Below are 24,491 nucleotides of genomic sequence, written 5' to 3' on the forward strand. Positions count from 1 at the left end.
ACATACGTGCGTTCTCAGCGCAGCTGCCAGACACACACTGCAGAATTTCTGAACTCAGAGATCAAACGGCTGAAGGTGGGCTCCCGCCGCAAGGGGCCTGACACAAGCCAAGGCAGTTTGTCAACAAATCCCCTCCGCCCCACAGCCCTGCTCCTCCGGGGGGCCTGCAGACAGCTCAGGGGGCAGCTGTGCTGGCGAGAAGAGCGAGGAAATCGATATTCCCAGCACATACACACTCTCTTACTCTCTCTCCATAAACACAGGCCCTTGGACGCTCAGCCAGCCACCCGCAGGCCCCGAAGAACAGGGATGATCTCTGGGGCGCACACTCATCCCCGCCAGACTCCATCCCGGGCCGCACCAGACACACGTCAACAGACGCCCCCAACCCCACCAGCGGCCCCCTCGCAGCCCCGCTCAGACACAGCAGCAGCCACATAGAACTCGACCTTCCTGCTCCAGGTGCCCCGGTGCCCCCCCAGGAGTCCCCGCCAGAGCACACCCGGGCACCTGCGCACAGCCCCGCACACTCTCCCCGGGGGCCTCCCTACAGAGCGGACACAGGCCCAGGGTCCAGCATCAAGAGGCCTGCCACCTCCGCCGGCCTGCCACCAGACACAGCACAGACGCCCGCTGGCCACTTTCCCTCCCACAAACTGCCGGCCCCCTGCGGGCCGCCTGCGCCGGATACCAACTCCCAGCGGTCTCCCCACGAGACTCGCCCACACGGACTCCCATCCGACAGTCGCTGACGAGCGCGAACGCACACCCTCCCCCGTGTTCGGGCCGCTCCTGGCCCGCACGCACACTAACGGGAGCGCTGCCCCCGGAGCCCCCCAACCCCTCGCTCACACTCACTCGGACCCGCGTCGCACGACCGCACAAGCCCACCCCGCTCAGCCGGGGCGCGCCCCGCCCCGGCCCTTACCCGCTGTCAAGCTCCAGCTCCAGCAGGGACTGCGTCCGCTCCGAGTTGCAGTGCAGGCACCACATGGCGGCCGCGGAGGGAGCTGGCGGGGCCGGGCGCCCGGGACCCAGGCCGGGCCAGCGGCGGCCGGACCCGGGCCGACACCCGACCGCCCGCGCCCTGCCCGCCCGCCACGCGACCACCTCGGGTCGCCCGGCCCAGCGCCCGCAGGTTCCCGCCTCTCCCGACCCCAAGTGCGAGCCCCAGGCCAGCCGAGTCCGCCCCGCCGCCGCCGCCGCCGCCGCCGCCCGCCGCCCGCCTGGCGCAGCGTAAGGCCAGGCCGGAGGAATGTGGCCCCGGCGGGGGCGGGGCCGGGGCCGTGGCCGTGGGCGCGGGCGCGGGCGCGGGAGGAAGGCGCGAGGGGCGGGGCCGCGGGCGGAGGGGCGAAGGGCGGGGCCGGACCGCGGGCGGGAGGGAGCGAGGGGCCGGGCCGCGAGCTGGAGCGGGATCCTCCCAAGGCAGCATCATCCCCTGTCCCAGACATGGGCCCTCTCCTGGGAGGCCTGCGCCCTCCCTCCAACACGGAGCCCCCAGTAGCCATATGTCCCTCCCAAGCGTGTTAGCACAACAAATACAAAACCCCAAACCAGCCAACTGCAGCCTACTCTGCCAACGGCGCCAAGCTCTGCCACTCCTGACTTTGGCCTGTTTATAAAACGGGGCTTTTGCTTTCCCAGACAGTGCGGGTCTGGGCTCTGACACCCCTGCCCTGGAGATAGGGGAGTGGGCCCCATCCTGAGGCTGGGGATACCCTTTAGGGGACTTTTTGGGGAGGATCTGATGGAAGCGGCTTCTTTCTCCCTAAGCCCACCCAACCCTTTGCCCTCCCCTCACCCAGAGACAACGTCCAGACCCCCACGGCAAGCTTAAAGTAATACTAAGTAGCATTTTAGAGCTTTTTACTGACATGTGGTCCTCAAGACAACACTGTGATGCAGGTGGAGTTATTACTGACCCCACTTTCCAGAAGAGGAAACTGAGGCTCAGTTTAACTGGGTTAATAACTCTGGGAGGCTTTGCCTCACCTTCACGGCTCCCAGGCTGCACAGCTCTCCCTACTAGAAGCAATCATGCCTTGCTGTTCTCAGTTTGCACATTTTTTGTATCGTCTGTCCTCCGGCTCCTTGAAGGCAGGCACAGTGCCCGGCACCCACACTTGTGGGTGGAATGCCCAAATGTAGCTGGGAGACCTCAAGCAGAAAGACACGATCAAAACCCCACCTGTCCTGGGCCGCCCCACCGGCAGGTACATCTCCCGGAGGGCCAGGCAGCTGGCAGGTCTGCAGGGGTCAGGAAGTTGTGGGAAGCCACGCATGCAGGGGCATCCGCTTGTGTCCTTCTGACTCTTTCATTTGGAGGGGGTGGTGCGACGGTGATGAGGAGCATTATTCCCAGATGGGGAACTGGGGCGGGTGGAGAACAGTGGAGGAAGAGGGCTGGGCTGGCCCTGCTTACGGCCCGGCCCGGGAAAGGGCAAGCCCTAGAGCCAGTTTAGGGCTCCAGGGTTCCCAGGCAGGAGGCTGAGCAGGAATCCACAGCCCATCTCCGCATGCCTCCTCTTCACTTCTGATGTTTTCTTTGCTGCATTAGAAACAAATAAAGACCCGCGAAGGAAGTCCCGCGTGCCGCCTGAGCGGGCAGGGGTCCCCAAGTGGGTCTCGGAGACAGCAGAGGCCTTCCGGCGTTGTTTGACCCGGTGACCGCCGGGGCCTCGACCCTCGAGGTTGGAAAGATTACAGGGTGCACAGGCGGCCTCGGCTCTACAAACAACCAGCTGGGTGTTTAAAGCCCTAAGTAAAGACGAAATCAGACGCATGGGAGCATTTTTCTTTTAAACAATAAAGGTCATCATTCAGAAAGACATAAAATAAAAATAAATGACACAGGATGGGAGAAAATATTTTCAAATTATGCATCAAAGAAGGGTCTAGTATCCATACTAGATAAAGGACTCTGACAACTCAATAATAAAATAGCGAATAACCCAATTAAAAAATGGGCAAAGGATCTGAGCAGACATTTCTCCAGAAAAGATATATGAATGGCCAATAAGCACATGAAAATTTGCTCAACATCACTAGTCATTAGGGAAACGCGAATCAAAACCACAGTGAGGGGTCACCTCACAGCTACTAGGATGGCTGGAGTCCAGATGGACAAAAGCCCCTCGGCATGGAAGGAGAAGACCTTCCCATGCCGCATGCTGGCTGGGGGTGGGGAGATGGGTGGGGATAGAGGTGATAGGGTTGAAGCAGTGCAGTTGGGGAGGGGGTGGAGGGGTCCCACCCTCACTTGAACCGCCCTCTAAAAACAGGCTGTAATACACGGAGCCAAGAGAGTCGCCCCTCAGCTGCTGGAGCGCTCCAGACACTGGCTCTGACCGCCTCGCGACCCGGATTCTCCAAGAATTCCAGGCACTTCTCCAGGCCCAGGGCCTCACCACCCGCCAGGATAGTCTTGGCGACAGAGTTCCGGCCGGGAGTTAGAAAAAGGGCGTTGCGTCTCCCTGTTAGCATTTGGACCACCAGAGGATGGAGTCCCTGGAAACCAAATGCCTCTTCATGCTCTCCTTTTATCTTCCTGCAGAGTGTGACTTTTGCTTCTGGCTCTCAGCTAATTTCCTCACAGATTAATAATTTAAGGATTCGTGAGGCACGTGAGAAAGCCAAGCCTGGAGACGTAGAGAAAGCCAATTTTTCTGCTGGGCAGAAATGACTAGACTGGGCAGAAGTCCTCCGCGTGCCATTTGGGCAACTGGCTTAGGCTTCTGAGCCCCAGTTTCCTCAGCTGTAAAGCGAGGCTCATCAGCCACCTCTCCGCTGCCTAATCCACTGCGCCCTTTCCTTTAATTTAGCAAACACGCATCAGTGCTTATTCCATGCTGCTGTTGTGGGGCACGGTGGGGAGACCTTGCCGTGAGAAGTGCCCCTGGGGATGACGTTACGATAGTCTGGAGGAAGTCGCCCGTAACTCTGCCCCGCAAGAGGCTCCAAAGGTGAAGGGACATTTAGGCTGGGCCTTGAGAGGTGAGTAGGAGCCCACCTACAAGGCTGTAAGATGCAAGAAGTGCATGAAAATGTTTAGTTTCACTGTATTGCCCTGGGTTTCAGCCCTAACCTACTTGCCTTGGCCCATTTCACACGCCCCCAACCTGACTTCACCCCCATCTCCTGGGCCTCTGACAGCCTCCCGTCTTCCACTGCCTCCTTGCTCTCCTCTGACCAGACATGTGGCACGCATGCCCCCAAAGGCCAACCTTTGCAGTCCGTCTCCCAGAGGCCTCCTCCTGTGAGGCCTGGTCTGGTTCCTCTTTCCGGCCCTCGCCAAACCTCAAGCGACACTTCCCACTGTGCTGGCTGGTAGCCAGGACTTGGGTTTCAGCTTTCGATGTGACTTTACCCAGAAAGCCACCCTGACTGGCCCCCAGTCCAAGTCAGAAACTCCCTTTACATGTTCCCCGGTTCCTTGCCAGGGGCAGAGGAACTGTGCTGTGCTTTCCAGGCAGAGCTGGCCTGCGTCCTTCTCTGCAGCATCCCCTGTGCCCACTATAGGGCTGGGACACCGAGGTGCTCAGGCAAATCAATCAAATGCAAACTAAGGCCTGGGGGCAAGTCTAGCCCCCTGCATGCTTTTTTTAAATAAAGTTTTATTGGAACAAAGTCACACTCATTCCGTTATGTATTGTCTATGGATACTTTTGTGCCACAACAAAGTTGAAGAGAGACTATGGCTCGCAAGCCTGAAATGTTTCTGTCTAGTTCTCCACAGAAAAGGTTTGTCAGCCTGACATAATGAAGCTCCCCTGAGGGAGTTTTGCATTAGCTCCACGTGAATTCTCTGCCTGTTCAGCCAACCCCCAGTTCCCTGCCTCAGGGCTGTGGATGAGATCTGGGAAAGAGAGTCCACGTGTCATGGGGAAGATGGTGATCAAAATGATAGGGCCAGGCCAGACAACCTTCAGACAGATGGCCACAAGATGGGACCATCCACTGTTCGGAACAGATACTTACAGAGAGAGCTACCTGCCCAGGTGCACAAAGACGCAGGTCCAAGGGTATTAGTTGTTTGTAACAGCAGAACGCGGAGAAGGACACAGGCAACATCTGTCAACTGGTTATGTAAACGGCGGTACAGAGGAGCCCTACGTTAAAAGAACGGCAGCAGCACCGTACACACTTGCAGCAAAAGGTCTGAGACACAACATTGTGACAAAAAGTCCAGACAAATGTGAAATGTACAGACAATAAAACATACAGAACACTAGTATGCTTATGTAGCATAATACGCTCATAGACTGTTTCTTAAAGGAGACCCAAGAAACGGGTACTGGTGCTTGCCTCTGGGAAGGGAAACGGGGGTTCCAGAGATTACTGGGGACACGCCTCTGCCCTCTAAGCTTGGGACACAGGGTGGGAAGGAGGAAGGAGCACTTTAGAACTACAGTGTTTGCAAAATTTTAAATCGTTTTTTAAAAAGCCAGGGAAATGAAGAAATCCATAATAGACGTAACGATCCAAGGGACTACAGGTCTTCTAGCATCTTCTAGGAGACTCTGAAGCCCACCAGAGCCAGTCCGCAGAGACCCCAAATGCCAGACTGTACTGAAGCCGCCTCTTGGGCCACGCTGTGAGAGGCTGTGTCCTATGACAGCCATAAAAACAGGTTGTGGTCAAGCCCACCCGAGCTTCCCTCCTAGTGTCTGTGATCACTAGTAAGTTACTCTTCGCGTCACTGAAAGGATCCTCCCCATGTCACAGCCACAGCTCTGTGACCCTCCCTCCAGCCCAATCCTTCACTCCACAGACAGGGAAACTGAGGCCCAGAGAGACGAAGGGATGAGCGCAGGCGTGTGGCCAGGTCCTAGAAACAGTGACCCTGACCCAAGCGTCCTACCTCCCAGGCCACAAGCCCCCACTGCTGGGATGGCATGGCAGGGATGGGGACTGTCCAGCATACAGCCTGGGCGTGGGTGAGTTGTGGGTTCCGTATGGAATGGAACTTATTTATCTGAGCGTCGGATGCCATGAAAAACCACAGACACTGCACAGAACAGAGAATTCTGTAGCGTGATCTCTCTGGGAGCCCAGTCAGCCGCCCAGAGGAGAAATTTCCCAGGTAAGTAAAGCTGCTCTTATTAAGTGCCAAGTTATCTTTAAAATTTCAACCAGTTTTCATAGAAACCTCTGCAAATCACGGACTTCCCTAATCTTACTAAACAAAGTAAACTAAATGACCCTGGGATAACTTATCTTGGGAGCCTGGGGTCACCCGGAGGTGGTGTAGGGTTGTTAACCGTGAACCAGACTATTTACCTGCTCAGGTACTACCTTGGTGACATCTAGCCCCTGACTCTTTCCAGCTTCATTCCCAGCTGCCATCCCTCCCATACAGTGACTCCCAGAATGCACCAGGCACTTTCCTGCCCCAGTGCCTTTGCTTATGCTGTTCCCACTTCCTGGGTTGCCCTCTTCATCTGCTTGGCAACCTCCGACTCAACCTTCAAGGCCCAGCCCAAATGTCACCTTCTCTTTGAAGCCTCCTCTAGCGCCCCCGCCCCCCTAGGCTAAGCGAGAACCCCACACCCAGACTGTGGGCACCTTGAGGGCAGGGACAATGGCACTCCATCACTCTCCCAGTGGTGGGGCTCAGGTGCGACTACTGCTTCACATAACTGGCCTGGTTCCAGACACCTGTCCTGGCGCCAGGGGAAATGGGTCCCAACCACAAAAAACTCACTGGTACTTGGGTTGGCCAAGACCTGACCCACGCTGGTGAGATGAAAGCAGCCTTAACGTTAGTGTACCCTAGAAGTTGAGAGCCAGAAGGAGTCACCCAGTGACCCAGTGCAGCCTGCTCTTATTCAGATGAGGAACCCGAGTCCTACAGTCCCCAAGTCAGTCTGGGGCACAGCCAAGAACAGGGCATCCTTTCCTCAGCTCCTTCCCACTGCTCTGGCAAAGGAAGCCACAGAGGTAGGGAACCATCGTGGTTGGCGGTGTACGGAGCTCTTTTCTTGTGGTCTTTAAATGAACACTAAAAATTCGATGCAGTTGTTATTAATGCCAACAGTTGACAAATGGGTGAACAGTCCTGCAAGGGCCTGGGAAATCTCCTCCAGGAGGGTTACAATAATCGAACCACATGGTTGGGACACAGGGTCAGATGCAAGAAGAAAGAAAACCCTACATGGGATGGGGTGGCTCTGTGGAGCTCTGACAAACCTAGCACGACGATGCCCAGTGACTGACAGAGTCAACAGAACAGCCAAGAATGATCACCTCCTCTAAGAAGACCTCCTAGCCTGGATCCCCAGAGCACTTGTCACCCCTGCTGCACAGCAAATGCTGGTCTGTTATAAAAGTGAAGGAAGACGGGGGTGGCGGCCACAGGTGAGACCGTGCTCACCGCAGCCCTCCCCAGTCTGGGCCCTCCTGGGGAACACCCCCTCCGCCCTCGTCCCTCTGCTGGGCCCAGCCAGGTGAGCGGAACTGCTCGTCCTGAAGCCCCGGGGAAAGGGCCTGCAGAAAACAGACCTGTGGCTTCTAAGTGCGGCCACTTGAGTTATGAGTCTATTCAAGTGGATGGGAAATGGCCATTGGCTGGATTTCTTGCAGGATTCAAGGGGCCTGACAACATCAGGAAGAAATTCAAGGGCAAAAAGCTGAACTGCTTTCACCAGTGACGGTCTCCTCCCTGAGCCCCCTCAGCCCCGAAATTACCCTGTTCATCACACTCCCTGTCAGGGAGCCCTGCCAGCCCCAGGACACAATCAGAAGTGCCCCTCACACTCAACCATCTTTTCCTGGCTGGTGGCACCAGGAAGCCACCGCCAGATCTCAGGGAGGGAGGGGTATGACCCACGATGCTTATGCCGAGTCCCTCCCTAGGGGACAGCTCCAGGAAATTGGCTCCAGACTGTTCCAGGACTGCCCTGTGTCCACCCTCTGTGCCTGAGAACAGCCTAAGCCGCCCCCAGGTAAAGCACACCCCCGTTCCCTCCATCTCGTCTAACTCCCTTTAAAGCCCATCTCACCGCCTGTTTATCCGGCTCAATTACTTTTTCCCTTGTTTACTGTCTATCCTCTACCAGAATGAAGCATCACCACGGTGTCCCCAGCATCCGGAAGGCGCCGGGTCTACAGCACGTGCTCAGTAAACGATGAACAAACAAATCATGTAGAACCAGATTCATTCTGCTTCAGGGCCAGCCACGGGGCCAGCCCCCTCCATGCCCCCCACTCACATCCTGGTCCTATTCAGTCTGAGCCAACGCCCCTCTTCACATGAAACTGGTTTTCAAAGACACTGCTTCTCATAACCAGGGTGCCCAGTACTTAAGGAACCTGTCAGCTAAAGATTCTCTAAAGAGAGGTACCCCTGGGGCAAAGCGAATGACCATTCTTGAGGCATTTGGGTTTCTTTCCCAGGAGTTGCGTTTCACAAGGGCCCACCTGCGCTAAAAGGGGCAGAGAGGGGGCTGCTAGGCCTTGCCCTGCCACGGACCACCCCGCTGGCGGCACTGATTCTTAACTGTCATGCCCACACCGCTACCAAGGGCCAGCCAAGCCGAGCCTCAGTGGCCCTCTGCTTTAATGAATAGAGCGTTCATTTATAACAAGTGCTTGGGACGCGTGTTTTGCAAACGGATGCCACTAAGTGCTCTGAAAACAACAGCTTCTCTTAAGTGGGTTAAACATTCCCCTCTGCAATCTTATTTATGTTATTGATTTAAACAACCCCTTCTCTGGTCCCGGTGGAAGGAAGACTTCAACCAGCTTGACCCGGCTCCACAGATTTGGAATCAATGGGCGCGGGAGATGTGCAACATCTGATTCACTATTTGAATAAATAGATAACCGGCACATGTGCGCTCCTGAACATGGCCAGCAGCTGCCCCCCAGGCACAGCCTGGGTGTCTCAGAGCATCCGAGACACATCAGATGTGGGCCCTGCCCTCGGGAAGTTCGGTGGGGAGGGGGCGGGAGACAACTCACATCGGTCGGTGCCAGCCCTGCTTCCACACACGTTCACACAATTCTCTACAAGGTGGGGTCACATCTCAGTTTCTCACGGAGGCCCTGAAGCCCAGAGAGGGTAAGTAATTTGTCCAGAGACACACAGCCCATAAATGATGGAGCCGAGAGGAGAACCCAGGAGAACGCTATGTCCTTGCCCCTCCACCAGCAGTTCTCAGGGTATGGTCCCAGGAACAGCAGCAACCGCAGTCCCAGCTGGGAATTCTGAGAAATGTACATTCTCACCCTCCAGGTGATTCTGACATCTGCAGAAGTTTGAGGATCTCGCACTGCGCCAGGGCACTACAGTGGGCGATCAATGCAACCATGGGATCAACCTGGCACAGAAGCAGGAATGACTGTGAGCTGATGGGGTGGCCATCAGGGAGGGCTTCCTGGAGGAGGTGAAGCCTGTGTTGGGATTTGTGGCATGAATGGGAATTCACTGAAGGGCACCCCACGTACAGGGAACAGCATATATGGGAGCGTGAAGTGTGGGGATGGGTGCGCTGTGAGGAATGAGGCCAGAGGATGGGGCTGGGGTTTCATCCTGTGGGTGTGTGTCGGTGGGGAGGAAGCCGGCAGAACTGGCCTGGGTTTATCCCCAGGTTGGTTTTCCCAATGACCACGTAAGCACCCGTGTACCAATTACTTAATACTATTCTTCATATCAGGCACACGTTATATCTGCTCCATCTGTGAAAAGCCAGTCTCGCTGAGCATAAATTGAACTTTCTCATAAAAAGAAATCACCCAAGCCAAAACACTGTTATAAAATCCTGCTCAGATCTTGTTATCAGAAGAAGGCCTATGCTTGAGGCTTGCTCTGTCTTTCTTTAAAACAGAGATTAGCAAGTATAGAGAATCCATGTTACAGAGGGCAGCCATAAAACAGAAGGAGGATGCTCTTCATATTCTGATAGGGAATGAGATACAAGATATATTATCAGTGAAAAGGCTAAACTTAGAATGCTGTAGGTGCCTAAAAAAAAGGGAAGAATACACACACACACACACACACACACACACACACACACACACACACACACACACACACAAAGTATCTCTGGATGGTGGTTACCTCCGGGGGGCTGGGGCTGGGGCGGGGGCTCACTGTTTGTTTTGTAGCCTTTTATATCTTTCACTGTTTAACCATGTGACACATTACTTCCTATAAAATAAGGAAATAGAATTAAGCTTTTTTTGGAGTGATAAAGAGGCATTAAAGAGATATTAGCCCCGACCAACACTCTGCGCTCAGTGTAATCGGAGGGGCTAAAAGAACTCCAGGAGGGGAATAGCTTTCTCCTGGGTCCGTATGATTGGCTCCGTGTCACCCAATGCAGCATCTACGGCTCACCTGGAATCATTTCACACCCACCTGTGGCCTGGGTCTTACACTTCCAGAAACCCAGGAATCTGAGAGTACACTCTCTGCAGCAAGAAATAACACCCTGAAGCACATAAGGAGTTCACAGCAACCTAAGGCTGGGGAGGGCTGCCTGGTGCCAGGGGGACTGAAGGTGGGGTTCCAGGGCCCTGGTCCCCTCCCTCCTCTTGGGAACAAAACCTGGCTGCCGCCTCACTGTGACCTCCTGCATTGTGAGTGAGGAGAAAAGGCCCCCGGGGGCACCTCCTGCACGGACGCGGGTGCCTGCAGCTGGACGGCTGCTATCTCTAGGAATCACTCATCAAGTCCCGTTATTTAGTCCATAAGGAAACTGAGACACAGAGAGGTTAGTGGCTGGAGGCCACTCAGCTGGTCGTGGCAGAGCTGGGATTCCGACCTGGGGGTCCATGTGTGAAAAGTCTAGGGCCGGGGGGCTTCCCTGGTGGCGCAGTGGTTGAGAATCTGCCTGCCAATGCAGGGGATACGGGTTTGAGCCCTGGTCCGAGAAGATCCCACATGCCGCGGAGCAACTAAGCCCATGAACCACAACTTCTGAACCTGTGCTCTAGAGCCTGCGAGCCACAACTACTGAGACCGTGCGCCACAACTACTGAGCCCGCGTGCCACAACTACTGAAGCCCACATGCCTAGAGCCCATGCTCCACAACAAGAGAAGCCACAACGAGAAGCCTGTGCACTGCAATGAAGAGTAGCCCCAGCTCGCCACAGCTAGAGAAAGCCCACGTGCAGCAGCGAAGACCCAACGCAGCCCAAAATAAATAAATTAAATTAATTAATTAAAAAAAAAAGTCTAGAGCTGGGAATAGAATCTGACCCCATGAAACAGGAGTAAAGCTCGAGGCCCACGCTGGGCCCCTCCAGGCTCCTGGAGCACATCCACCGATGAGCATCTCTTACACAACACAATCCACAGACAATTCTGGTCTCTCTAGTAATTTCCATAAATGACTGTAATTTATGTGTTAATAGCACAGATATCAAGGTTTGGAACCCCCTGGAGTGTTAGAAACGTAATTTGTAATTACAAGCACACAACAATTTGTTCAGTTGTCAGCGATGTGTCCAGTAATTATCACGCTGGTAAAGAGGAACCCATATCGAGTACAGCGGGGTGCATGGGGGCCAGGGACAGAGAGCCAGCGCTGGGGGTGCTGGGCTTGGACCTGGGCCGTTTCCCTCAAGACCACGTCCTATTCCAGGATCCCTCCTTTCCCTCCCTCAGTGCCCCGTCCTGGGGGCATGTGCACCCGGTGGGCCTCTCACGGGGCTCGGCCCTGCCTGCGGGCACCCAAGCACGGACAAGTAGGCACCCCTTCCAGGGGGCATTCCTAGAGGAAACTGCCTCCTGCCCTCAGGAGGGGCCCTGTGTACGGGCCTCTTTCCTGTCCTTCCTGGGCAGTCTGGGGACAACGCTACCTTCCAGTAAATTCCCTCCTGCTTTGGTCAGCTTGCTGTAGGCTGCTTGCAGTCATGGCTCCAGCTTCTGCCCTTGGTCTCCTTTAGTGACCACCCATGGGTCCGAGGCAGGGATGGCTGGTTGCACTCCCAGTGGCAGTGGGTGCCCTTCCCTGAGCACCAGTTCGGTGCTGGGTGCTCCAAGGGACTCCCATCGGGCGAGCAACCCTCCCACCTACAGAGAGGGTACCGTCCACGTCTTACAGAAGGAATAGGACTCAAAAGGACCAAACCACTTACCCAAGATGCCAGATCACACACCAGCCTCAGGGAGCTGGGACATGATACCAGCAATGGGCCAGGTGTGAGCGTTCCCACTCTGGGGCTCAGCCTCTGGTGGGTAGGGCACGTCTTCACTCAACACAGGTCGGCTCCCTGTGCTTCCAGCCCCCATGCCAGTTGCGGGGGCCCCGGTGGAGCAGGGGAGGCACTGCCAGGCCCTGCAGGCCTCCTGGGTGCCCAGCCCTGGCTGGGCCAACATTCCTTGGGCGCTCAGTGTGTGCTGACGCACGCCCACCCTGGGAGGGGGCACCTCATTATCTGCATTTCACTGGCTGAGGCTGCAGAGCGGAGATCTGGACCGCAGTATTCCCCTGCAGAGGGTGGTTTCACCCAGCTGTCCCCCTGCCAGGCTTGGTGGCAAATTTAGATCGGCTTAAAACGTCAGCTCAGGTCACAACTGATGGATGGTCCTCGGAGGGGATGAAAGACGGGGTTCTGGCAACTGCGGATTGGAGCCACCGAACCAGCAGTCTGGGTGCCACTTGGGGTGCGGGTGAGGGCAGGGGAAGCGTGGCCCCGCCCCGGCCTAACCAGAGCTAGACCCAACCCCACCTGACCTGCACTGGTCCCTGCTGGTCCCTGTCACCTCTGAGGGGCTGGCGCCACCTGTCGCCCTGCTGGAGAACTGCAGTCTGGCCTTCCCAGCCCCAAGCCTCCTGGACAGGGAGGTGCTCAGCCACGGGGCAGGTGCCCAGAGGGGCAGCTGAGGCAGCCTCTGGACCCCACGGTAAGCTTTCTCATTCAGATCTCCTCCTTCCAGCACAACCTAAGACACCCTCCACCCCGCCGCCCCCGTCTCCATCATGCAGCGGGAGGGCAACTGGATCAGGAAGCAGAGCCAGGACTCAAACCCAATTTCACTGACATTTCTATCTAACAAGTCACTGACCTGCTTCAAACCCTGGCTCCTCGCTGCTTAAGAAATAAGCAGCAAACTCCTCACCACGCCCACAAGCCCCTGTGGATTCGGCCTCTGCCTGCTTCTGCCCTCCGTCTCGGCTCCAGCCTTATACCCGGCAAGTTGGCTCCTGCCCCTGGGCCTTTGCACGTGCTGTTCCCACTGCCGGGTGCATAGGTCTCTCTCTTTTCACCTACTTATCCCTGACTCCACTTTCAAGGAAGCCTTGCCTGACCTCCTTACAGGCCCCACTGAGCAAGTCCTCCCAGCCCCTGGTCCATGCTGTTCGTGGGGGCATTTCCCTCTCCTTCACTGGACAGCTCTGTGAGGATAAAAGTCACGTCTGTGGGACTCACCATTTATTGCCAGCCTGGCACACACTAGGTGCTGGAGAAATATATGTGCATGAGATGAGTTCATATGACTTCCTGTCCCCAAATCAACATGCCTTCATAAATAAAGTGGCCCTGCTCAAGGGGCTGGGCACAGAGGTAAGGGTCCTTCATACTTGCGCTTTGCGGGGAGTATTAACAGGTGCTAAAGTGGAGGGTCTCTGCTGAGAAGTCCCGACCAGGAGCAGCTAGAGCTGCAATGTGGATGCAGGTCTACTCTGAGCCATGGCCCCGTTCCCTCTGAGGATCCACTGGGCTGGGTTTACCCAAGCTGCTCCCACAGACAGAGGAGAGTGTTTGGAGCTGCCTTTCCCCTGGGTTTACCAGCAGTGTCCTGGAGGGAGATTCTAGAAAACTGAGCAGAGGAAGACCACATAAGTGGAGAGCAGACACCTCACCAGGCACCTCTCCTTCACTAGTGAGCATGCAGGGCCTGCGTGTGAATTTGGAAAAAGCGCCCTCTTCTGGTGGACACAGCCTCTCAGGCCTGTGGCTTGCTAACGGTGCATTCTTCCTTTGCCAACTGCTCTTGTGCAGTGCACAACCTGAACATCTGCATATGGGCAGCGCCTGGAGCTCTGCCCCACTGGGTAACTGGCCACCCTCCCGACACCAACGGTGGATCCTGCTCTTGCTTCAAGGGGGCAGGGAGCCTTTCTGATGAAGCCTCCTAGTCACGCACATAGGGTATGTTGCCACATGTGGCCACCTGCTGCCTTCCTTTCTCAGAGAGATAAAGCCCTGCCCCCAGCCCTCTGGGAGCTTCCCCTGGCAGAGATAAGAAGCCAGCAGGTCCAGGAGTCACAAGGCCCACAGAGAATATATCAGTGAGACTTGGTGCTGATCTCGGCTGTCTCCCGGAGAGCACCATCAAAGCTCAAGAGGAAGCAGTGAGAACTCCAGCCTACATCATGTGCTTCTTCCCTGGGCGGGATGGGTGAGGTGTGGCTTCCTGGGTCCTCAAGAAGACAGACCCTTGGTCCTCTCACTGGGGCCACCACACGCCCTGGGTTTCTGCACTGAGTCGGGAGCCCAGAGGAGGCTCAAGGTCACCCGATGGACAGCTGGCAGCGGGCTGGGCCTCAGCCAGGTCCCCAGGCTCCACCCTTGCTCCAGACCCAGATCTGCTGCAGTGGGGAGGAGGGGGAGCCGGTCTCCAACTGGGGCCTCCACTGGGCACAGAGGGACCGTTCTTTGCAGCTCAACAATCCCCCTGTTTGCCCCGTGTCAGGCTGCAGCCTCCCTCAAGTCCTGCTGACGAGGAAGATCTGGTGCCAGCATCCACAAATATGCGTGCCTTCTGCAGGGAAGCAGCCACCAGGCTCTCTAACCGAGTGGGTGGATTTAAAGGCCCAGAGGGAAGTCACAGGATAGGGGCAGAGCAAGTTGCTGGGTGCTCTCTTTAAAATATGGCAGAGGGGGCTTCCCTGGTGGCGCAGTGGTTGAGAGTCCGCCTGCCGATGCAGGGGACACGGGTTCGTGCCCCGGTCCGGGAAGATCCCACATGCCGCGGAGTGGCTGGGCCCGTGAGCCATGGCCGCTGAGCCTGCACGTCCGGAGCCTGTGCTCCGCAACGGGAGAGGCCACATCAGTGAGAGGCCCGCGTACCGCAAAAAAACAAAACAAAACGAAACAAAAACCCCAAAAATGGCAGAGGAACAAATATATACATAGGAACATTTCTGACCAGATACCCCCAGAATGCTCATCCTGTTTGCTCTGGGGAGGGGGCGGGGGGCATACATCGTGTGCACTGTATACTCTTATAATGTTGAACTTTTTACCACGTGCCTGTATTTCCTAAGCAAGTATTAAACTCATAGGAATAAATGCATGCACAAAGCCCAGGAAGAAAAGAAATGCACAGGAGCTCAGAAATTCAGAGGACGCAGTGAACTCAGGTATTGACCTTCCCTGTAAAAACAAAAGCTAAGTGCCCGAGTGCCTGCTGGGAGCGGCCGTGTTTGGAAGCCCTTTCATGCACGGTGGCATTTCAGAGCAGCCTGGAGAGGTGGGGCCTACTATTGTCACCCCACCATGGCACGAACGAGGAGACGGAGCCCAAGTCTTACCCACTAGCCTAGGCTGAGCTGGGCCCAGAGCTGCTGGCTCTTGTTCCCACCCTGATGCCCCCCACAAGGACCTAGAGTTCTCAGAGAGCCCCAGGGAGCAGCAGCTCGGCGCCAGAGGCACTGCGCCTTTGGGCAGGGGGTGAGCAGAGCCTGCGACTTCCGGGGTCACATAGGCAGGCTGCTGAGATGCTGGGGACCGTCCTCCCAGCCCGGGCCCCAGCTGGGCCATAGCCCATCTCCGAGCCTCAGTTTCCTCGTCTATTAAATGGGCGAATCTTCCCTCCCTTGCAGGGTTGGAATAAAGATCACCCGAGGGGAGGTTCCCGGCACACAGATGGTGCTCAGCACACACCCACTTCCTCTCCCTCTTCCCTGCCCCCAAGACTCCAGGAGCACGAGGGTACTGGCCATTGCGGGGGGGAGGCACCAGGATCTGAAGGGCAGACTGGAGGTTGGCAGTGTCACCACCGCCCTCCCTCACCCCCCCAGTGGGCAGGCCCTCGTCACTGAAGAGGACTCAGAGTCCCTCGGGAACCGGTGGGCAGGTGCGTGTACATGTGTGTGTGAGCCCGGGTGAGTGTGCGCAGGGGCCTGAGACCGGCACGTCCTTGCTCTCGGCCGCCGCCCTGGCCGCCGCCCTCCACCTCCTGGCTCTCGGCTTCCCCCAACAGACCCAGATGGAAAAAGCTTGCGGGGGAGTCAGAGGGGGACATTTCATTTTCCAGACAGAAGTTCCCAGAGCTGGGCAGGGAAGACACAGCCAGGGCCCCCCGGCCCTCTCTTACCTTGCTCCAGTGCCCCAGCTGGGGGTGTCCTGAGGCAAACAGCGCAGCCTCGCTGGCCTCTGGGGGTCTCCTCTGCAGCCCACAGAGCTGAGCTCCCTCGGCCCTCCTGGGGGTCTGTGCAGTGGACGGTGCGGGTCATAAGCCCTGAGCCCCTGCTTAATCCGCCAGAGCCCGAGTCAGCGCCAGCTGGACACGTGACGGGCCCCACAGACCTGTTTGTCAGGAGCGGCAGCTGGTCCAGTGGGGGAGGGCTGGCCGCCCTGCCCTGCCCCCGGGGGCTGTCCCAGGCCGGAGCCTTCGGTCCTGGGCTCCTGCCTGCCCGGGAGAGGTATGAATACACACGGAGCAGGGCGGGCAGGGCAGGTAGGGGAAAGGGACACACATGTCACCAAACGGCGCTGGGCAGGCTGGGAAATGGGGTGTGCGTGCGTGTGCATGTGCATGTGCGTGTATGCGTGCGTGCGGCAAATGGGACCCTTAACTCACGCCCTTTACTAATGTCAATTCCTCGTCGATTAAAGATCTTATGCAAAAGGTGAATTCGTGACCACAGGGTAGGAAAGGATTCTTCAAACACAAAACAAAAATAACGTGAAAGATAGATTTGATAGAAATTAAGAACTGTGAAATTAAGATGTTCATTCCAAGACCCCAGGAAAAGTGAAAAATGCAAGATATTTACAACATATACAACTGACAAAGGACTGGAATCCGGAATACCTAAAGACTCCTCCAAATCAACAAGAAAAGAAAAAGACAGCCCAAGGTAGGCAAGAAGCTTGAACAGTCACCTCACCGAGGAGGAGATCCAAACGGCCAATAACCATACGAAAAATGCTCAACCCCATCAGCAGTCAGGGAAATGCAGATTAAAACCATTACACACCCACCAGGAGAGCAAAAATGGCAGAGACTGACAACAGGTGGTGCCACTGGGAGTCGGGGGGCGACCGGACGGAAGGATCACAGTGCTGGTCTGCTCTATGACACTGAACATGTGCGTCCTGTGTGGCCCAGGTCCAGACAGATGCTGGAAAGGTCATACGTGCACTAGCACGTGGGCAGGTTCAAGAACACAGCCCCGAACTGAAGACACCCTGTGCGTCCATACCAGAGACTGGATAATAAACCGTGGCCTAGCGACGCAGCGGAATACTACACAGCCGTGACGAGGACAAGCAACAGCTCCGCGTGACTTTAAGAAGAAGCCAGACCCAAAGAAATATCTACAGCTTAAGTCTATGTATAAACGAGTCAAAAATAAGAACAAGGCCATGCGGTAAAGAGGTGTTCGGACAGGTGGTAAGACAGTGACGGGAAGAACCATATTATCACAAAAGTCAGGATGGTGAGCATCCCTGGGGGCCAACAGTGAGGGGGAGCCCACGGGGTGGGGCAGGGGGTTTCTGCCAGCGCTTCGTCTCGGGGCCCGGGTGGTGGTCTCACAATGTGTGCGTTCCTCTTATTTCTCCTGGAGCCGCTGCATGCCTATCTTTTCGCCTTTCTGTTTGACAGGTTACCTGTCACATCTAAAATAGAAAGGTACGTGTGGTGTGGCACACAGAGGGGACAGGCAGGGACCCCAGCTATGACGGCAGTGCAGACTTCAGTGCAGCACCACAGGGCAGACAGCCCAGCCACACAGGGCGCCGCAGCTGGAGGGGCATACCTGCTGTCTCATTTCACAAACGAGAACCGAGGATCAGAGACAGGAAGGAACCTGCCCAAGTTTGCACAGCAAGTGGGAAGCCAGCAGGGCCAGGACTGGAATCTCGGTCTCCCGGAGCCCAGGCAGGGTGAGGGGGACTCCTTCTCCTCCCCCTTTACAGTGGAAGAGGTTTTCCGTTGTTAAGCACCTTTAACACCTACCAGGGCACACTCATTCCTTTTAGCACTCACTGAAATTCTCTTCGTTTGTTTACTTTTTTGTTGTGGGTCTCCTGCTGCTGAAATCAAAGCTCCTGGAGGGCAAGGCGTTTTGTCTGTGTCGCTCCTGTGCTATCATCACAGGCGCTCCATACATATTTGCTGAATGAGAAAATCAACGGAGCTGGCATTTCTATTTGGACTTTGAGGCCTTAGGAATACTGAGTGGCTTCTCAATATCCCCAAAGGAGAAAATGGAAACTAGCTGTATGACATTGACACACTTTCCAGAATTACCGTCGCAACTGCCTTAGGAGGTTGGCCCGGTCATCACTCCCATTTTAAAGAGGAGGAGACTGAGGCTCACGGAGGTCCAGGAAGCTAGGGAGCTGAGAGCTGGGACTGGAACCCATCCCAGTGGCAGGCTGGCCCTCCGCTGGTCCATGCACCTGAGACAATCAGGATCTGCTGCTTCAGCCCCTCCTCCCGGCCCTCAATCCTTACAATTTCCAAAGTGCCTTCCGGACTCTTTCAAACTTCTTCAGCTCAGGGAGGGGAAGGGACTTGCCCAAAGCAACAAGGAGTTCAGCTCTGACCTCAGGGCTTCCCAAGTTAGTGTGGCCGACAGTGACCCCAGTGCTCCTGGATTGGCCATAAGACTCTCAATTTCCTTCCTGCTTCACGCCAAATCCTCAGGGCCCTTGGCCAAGTCCAAATCCTGGTCCTACTTCCGAATCTGGAGGAGCCGGATAATGGAGTGTTCCCATAATACCCCGAGGCAATTGGCTTTATTAAAACAGCCTGGCACTGAGCATTTTTCCAAACCTATATTACCATCCTGATAGCTTTCACTAAGTCCTCAGATAGTAATTAAAAAAAAAAAAAAAAAAAAGGCATTGGCTCTGGGAGTCCTGGAGCTAAAATGGCCCTCCAGGGCATCTCGCCTAACCGAGGCACAGGAGTCTTCTCCACTGCCGCAGCTTGCATACCTCCAATGAGGACAACTCACTACCTTTTTTCTTGTTTAGATCCACCTCAGTTGAGCACAACAAAGACTCACATTAGCCCCTGGCGCTGGGTACCAGCAGGTGCCTCAGCCACTGTTCCGCCCTCAGGGAATTCAGTCTGGTGGAGGACCGAGACTGTCATCCCGACAGGACTTCCTTCTAAAGAGGCAGCCGATAAGGCCCAAACGCATGTACCTGGTCACAGGACCCCTTTACAAGCCTTCCTATCTCCGTCCACACAGCCCACATGGATTCATGGGGTCAGTCCCCTCTGAGCACCCTAAGCCCCCGTGCCTCCCCAGGCCATCTGGGTGCGCAAACTGCCAAGCTGTCAGGACACTAGGGCCCAAGTCACGGAAAAGACTCCGCCCAGCGGCGGGCGGGGGTGTGCAGCATTCTCAGTGGGTCCCACTGGCCCGTGCAGCTGACATCATTGTTTTGATATTACACTTCTAAAGCCTTCATACACATTAGCAGATGGGTTTCTGGTTTCGAAGATGAAATGGGCTGACACAAGTGAGACGCCGTGACAAGGTCGCGCACAGAGTAGATGCTTAAAAGATGCTTGCTGGGTGTGAACTGTAATCGTACTGGATCAGGAGGCCACATACACTCAGTTCTTCGAAGAGTCACCGAGAACTTGGCTGCCTGCACCCTGCCTTTCCAAGCCGGCACTTGTGGGGTAGGGCCACTGAAGAGCTCAGGCAGTGGCGGGGGGGGGGCGGCGGCGGGTGTCCTGCAGTCAGGCCTACCTATGTCCCTGCACACTGTCCCCCCACCCAGTTCAGTGACAATGGGACCCCCAGGGGAGGCAGACACAGAGACTCTAGGCAGATTTTGCTGAAGAGGTGACACCAATGGGTGAAGGCTGAGCAAAGGTTTCTGGGTGGCGCAGGTGGGGTGGGCATACCTGCAGGAGCCAGGACGGGCAAGGCTGAAGGCCGGGCCCAGCGGGAAGGCAGCAGGCACTGGAAGATGCTGCCCCCAGAAGCGGGTCTGAGTCACACTTCACAGTGTGGACATCAGGTCTGAGCAATGGCCGTAGGTGGAACCCTGGGCCTCATACAGGGACCTGCCCCAGTGCCTTCACCCGGCCTCTTTCATGCAAGAAACATCATCTCCTGATCGGTGCAAGCAACCCCATTCCCTACCCCCTAATTATGAGGGACGGGGTGGGGGGGTGATGAGACATCTGGTCAACCCTCCCACCAGAGGCCAAATTCATAGCCTCCCTAACCAATGAGTATTCAGCTCCAGCTTGCACGCCCCAGTGACGGGGAGCTTACTACGAGAACAAAGGATGGTTGTGCTCTTCTAGGGACGCCTAGGTGCTTAGCACCCCAGCAGTTAGAACACTGGTTGGAGGAAAGCTGAGGACACAGAGGGTCCCAGTGCTGGCTTGGCCTTGGCAACCCCTCTGCACGATGGGGCAGGGGCATGACTGAGATCACGGTGTCGTTGTGGGGCTGGCAGCCACGGGTGAGCAGAGAAGTGCTGGAAGGGCAGGCAGCCACGGGAGAGGGTGGCAACTCTACTCACGAGACTCAAGATTACTTAATGTCTGCAACCTCTGTGGGAGCCAGGGTCCCCCTTCTTTGTCCCTCCACTGCAGGGACCTCTGGGGGGAACACCGAGTCCTCTGAGCCTTCCCCAGGCAGCAGCTCCCCAGGGATGGCTAGACTGCTGGAGAGCTGGGGACACTGGGGTGCTGTGTGACCTTGGACGTGTCCCTGCCTCTCTCTAGCCTCAGTTTCTCCATCTCTAATAGGAGATTGGCCCCCAGATGCTCCATCCAGAGCTGATGCTGGGCCGTGGCATTGTGGCACCCCGAACACCTCTTGGTTTATCCTTTCCTGTCTCTGGGGCATCTGGGGCTGCTGCTTTTCTCTCCTTTCAAACCCAACTGCTGCACATGGGATCTCTGGCCACACATGGTTTCAGAGGCTTGGCCACCGTGCCAGCCCAAGGGAGGAGCCAGGCATAGAGCTGGGGGCAGGGAAGGGTGACCAGAGGTCACCTTCGTTCCGAGTTGCTCCCAGGGGCTGTGCAGGCTGGCACGCACGCTGTCTGGTGGTGCCTGACCACCGAGCGGAGCAGGGGCTCCCCAGTGCAGAGCAAGTGCCCCACACCCACCCCATGATGGAGCACGCCCAGAGCTAAACGCACAAAGCTGACCAGGCAGAGGGGACCGCTGGCCTGCAAGCCTCCTCTCTCGGACAGGCCCGGGGGAGGGGACACCCACTGTCATCTTTCTGCTCCGTTTGCTCTGGAAACAGATCAGCTGTGACAGCCGAGAGCTTAGCAATTTAAAGGGGCAACTGCGTGGCAGAAACTTGGGAGGGGGGTGTCCCCATGACTGTGGGGGGCAGGGGGACAGCCTGGCCACACCTCTGGCAACCGGCCCTGCCTCCTCACAGCCCAGGGGCAGCTAGTTTGGGCAGGGCAGGGCTTTCCCGCACTCAGAGCCCCCTGGTCCATGAGGGCTCCCCCCAAGGCTGGCAGGTGGAACAGAGTGTCCTGATACCTGCGACAGCCCCATCGTCACTTCTCAGACTCCTGCTGCCTCCTGCCCCATTTGGGACTGGGTCCGGAGATCGCAGGGGCTCTTCCAGCCCCCAGGCACAGTCCCTTAAACCGACTCCTCTCCCACTGGGGGTCTGACCCAGAGGGTCCCCAAGACTACCAGCCAGCCTCTTGCCCACGTGGTAGTGGGAGGAGGGGCTGCCCAAGGTCACGAAAGGGGTCAGGGCAGGGCTGAATTCGGGGCCAGCCATCCAGCCCACCCCAAGAGCGTCTAACTGGCTCACAGCGAATTCCTGAGATGCCTCAACCTCCCGCCCGCAGGCTCCGGACCCTGGACCCGCGGCAGGATTTCTCCGCGGAGAGGCGGGAGCACGGCGGAGGGGGGAGAAAAGGGAAAGAGTGTGTGTCTGGGGGGACGGGCAGCTTCCCCCTGCGACCCTCGCGACCTGGGTTCACGTTTCCCAGCCCAGGCAGCCAGCTAGTATAGACGCGGAGACCCTCAGCCCCCCTCCGCACAGATCGCTCCTTCCACGTCCGCAAGGTTTTGGAGGAGCGATCCGCAGAGCCGCGGAGGCTCCATCTCCTGCGACCCAGGGAGCGACACCGCAGAGCCCCGGTTCCGAAAGCCCGGCGCCGCCGCCCCCGCCCCCGCCCCATCCCCGCGAGCCCGGCGCCGCGGGTGCCCGACCCTGCAACCCAGGGGCCCGCCGCGTCCCCGCGACTGCGGCCTCGGCCCTCGTCCCGGGCCCAGCTCCGCAAAGCCACCCGCCGCCCCCGCCCGGTTCCCGAAAGCCGCTCGCGCGTCGGTGCACCGCGGTCCCCGCCGACCCCCGGCCTGGCCCCCGGCCCCCGGCCCCCGGCCCCCGGCCCCGGCCGCCCCGCCCGCTGCCGCGCGCGTCCCCCGCCGGCCCGCCTCCTACCTCGCGGGGCCGCCCGCAGCCTCCGAGCGCGCGCCGTCCCCGCCGTCCCCGCGGCGGGCAGGAGCGCGGGCGGGCGCGCGGCGCGGGGGGGCGGACGCGCGGGAGCCCCAGCCCGAGCCGGGGCCGGAGCCCGAGCCCGAGCCCGAGCCCGCACCCGAGCGCCGCCGGCCAGCCGGCCTGCCTCCGCGCAGTGACCCTGGCGTGCGCCGCCTCTCCGCGCCCAGCCTCAGTTTCCCCGGACAGGGGTGTGGGCGCGGGGACGGGTGCCGCCCCGGCCGCCGACGTCATCCGAACCCCGGCCAGTTGAGGGCGCCCGGGTCGGTGGGGCCGCCGAGGGGATGGGCCTGGGAGCGGGGTCCGCACAGCCAAGCGCGGCGGAGGGGCGCTGGGGCCCCGGCCTTTCGCTCAGACTCCCCGAGACCCCCTAGGTAAACACCTGGGAGCCGCAGCCGCAAGCCCCTCCCACGGAGAACTGCGGTCCCCGCCGGCCATGCCCAGCCCCCTCCCCGAAGCCTCCCCAGTTCTCAGATGAGAAGACCGAGGCCCAGAAAGCAGCAGCCACTGGCCCAGAATCGCACAGCGCGGTGGTGGGCTCTGTGTCCCCTCCAGGGCGCGCGCTCCTGGCAGTTTGGGGAGGGGGGTCCGGGCCTGCCGGCGCCGCCCCTTACCCTACAGCAAACATGGACTCGGCACCCACTGAGCGCTGGGGACGGGCCTCGGTGGGGCGGCACGGCCTTGGAGAGGGGCCAGTCCGTGGGGAAGGAGTGGAGTAGGCAGGAAAGGCCTGGCCTGGAAGGGGCAGGCAGGGGGAGGGCACTCCAGGAAGGCTGTACCCAAGGAACAAGCAAGCAGAGGAAGGCGCGCTGCGCGGTCTGTAGGGAGATTCTGACAGCCCTGAACACCAGATTAAGGAACGCTTCCTTTCGTGGGCAGCCGGGAGACCCCCACCAGGTGGGAGCAAGGGCAGCCGCAGTCTGGGCTGGGTTAGGGCGCGCCCCCTGGTGGCCAGAAGGGGCGAGACAGGAGGCCGGGGGACGGGCCGCAGTGGTCCAGCCTGGCGAGTGATGTAATGAGTCAGGAGACTGGAGTCTCTGCGGGCTCTGCCGTCTGTGGGCTATGTGACCTTGGGCAAGGCACTTCCCCTCTCTGCGCTTCTGGAGGGGGGAGGGAGCCTGAATTTCCACTCTGAAATGTCACGACCCTGGATATTGGGGCCAGGTGAGAGTAGGCAGTGGATCCCCCAAGGAACAGGCAGATCAGAGGTAAGAGGTGGACATTCTGTTCAGCACTTTTAAGAGGTTAATTTCATTTACTTGAGGTGTAAACTATTATCCCAATTTCAGAGACAAGGACAGCGCAGCACAGAGAAGGTAAGTCAACTGCCCACACTCACATGGCTGGCTAAGTGGCTGAGCTGGGATTTGAACACAGGCCTGTGGGGCTGCAGAGTGTAAGCTAAGGGGGGTGCCTGACCACCTCAGTCTCGTCTCGCAGCATTTATGAGCACCTGAGCTGCTCCTGGAATATACAATGCACTGGTGATGGGCAGAGACGGATAAGGAACAGTCCAGCTCCCGGTGGGTCTTCCTCACCACTGGTGCTCACAGGAAACAGGACAGTGGTCCCCCTGGGGGATGGGCTTTCAGGGCAAGGCATGAGCCCCCCCCTGCCCAAAACCCTGTGTTACACTCTCCTGTATCATTGGACATTTTGCTTTGTTTTTAAAACCTATGAACTAATTTTATAATTTCAAAAACTTTAAAAAAAAAAGAGCTCTTAAAGGAAAGATTCTTGTAGTTTTAATAATTAAAAATGCTTTCCTAGAGAAGCTACATCCTTTTGTTGTCAGTGCCAGGAGTGAGCTACCTGGCTGGTAGGAAGGCAGGTGAGGGACCTGG

At 57.5% G+C, this 24,491-nt stretch overlaps 1 protein-coding gene across 7 annotated transcripts in view; it reads right to left on the reverse strand.

The window, feature by feature from the left end:
* IQSEC1 (IQ motif and Sec7 domain ArfGEF 1) overlaps positions 1 to 24,491 on the reverse strand; it is a gene marked incomplete at both ends in the record, with an annotated part of 318,762 nt that overhangs the window by 64,718 nt on the left and 229,553 nt on the right. For 2 of the 7 annotated variants that reach the window (XM_079713581.1, XM_079713579.1), the window contains one exon: positions 929 to 993. The exons of the other annotated variants lie outside the window; for them this stretch is intronic. In XM_079713581.1, the coding sequence (XP_079569707.1) occupies positions 929 to 993 (65 nt within the window). Of the gene's footprint in view, positions 1 to 928; positions 994 to 24,491 lie in introns of those variants that run through there. 7 annotated transcript variants of the gene reach the window in all.

This window comes from Hyperoodon ampullatus, assembly GCF_949752795.1.
Source record: "Hyperoodon ampullatus genome assembly, chromosome: 10".
Classification (NCBI taxonomy): domain Eukaryota; kingdom Metazoa; phylum Chordata; class Mammalia; order Artiodactyla; family Ziphiidae; genus Hyperoodon; species Hyperoodon ampullatus.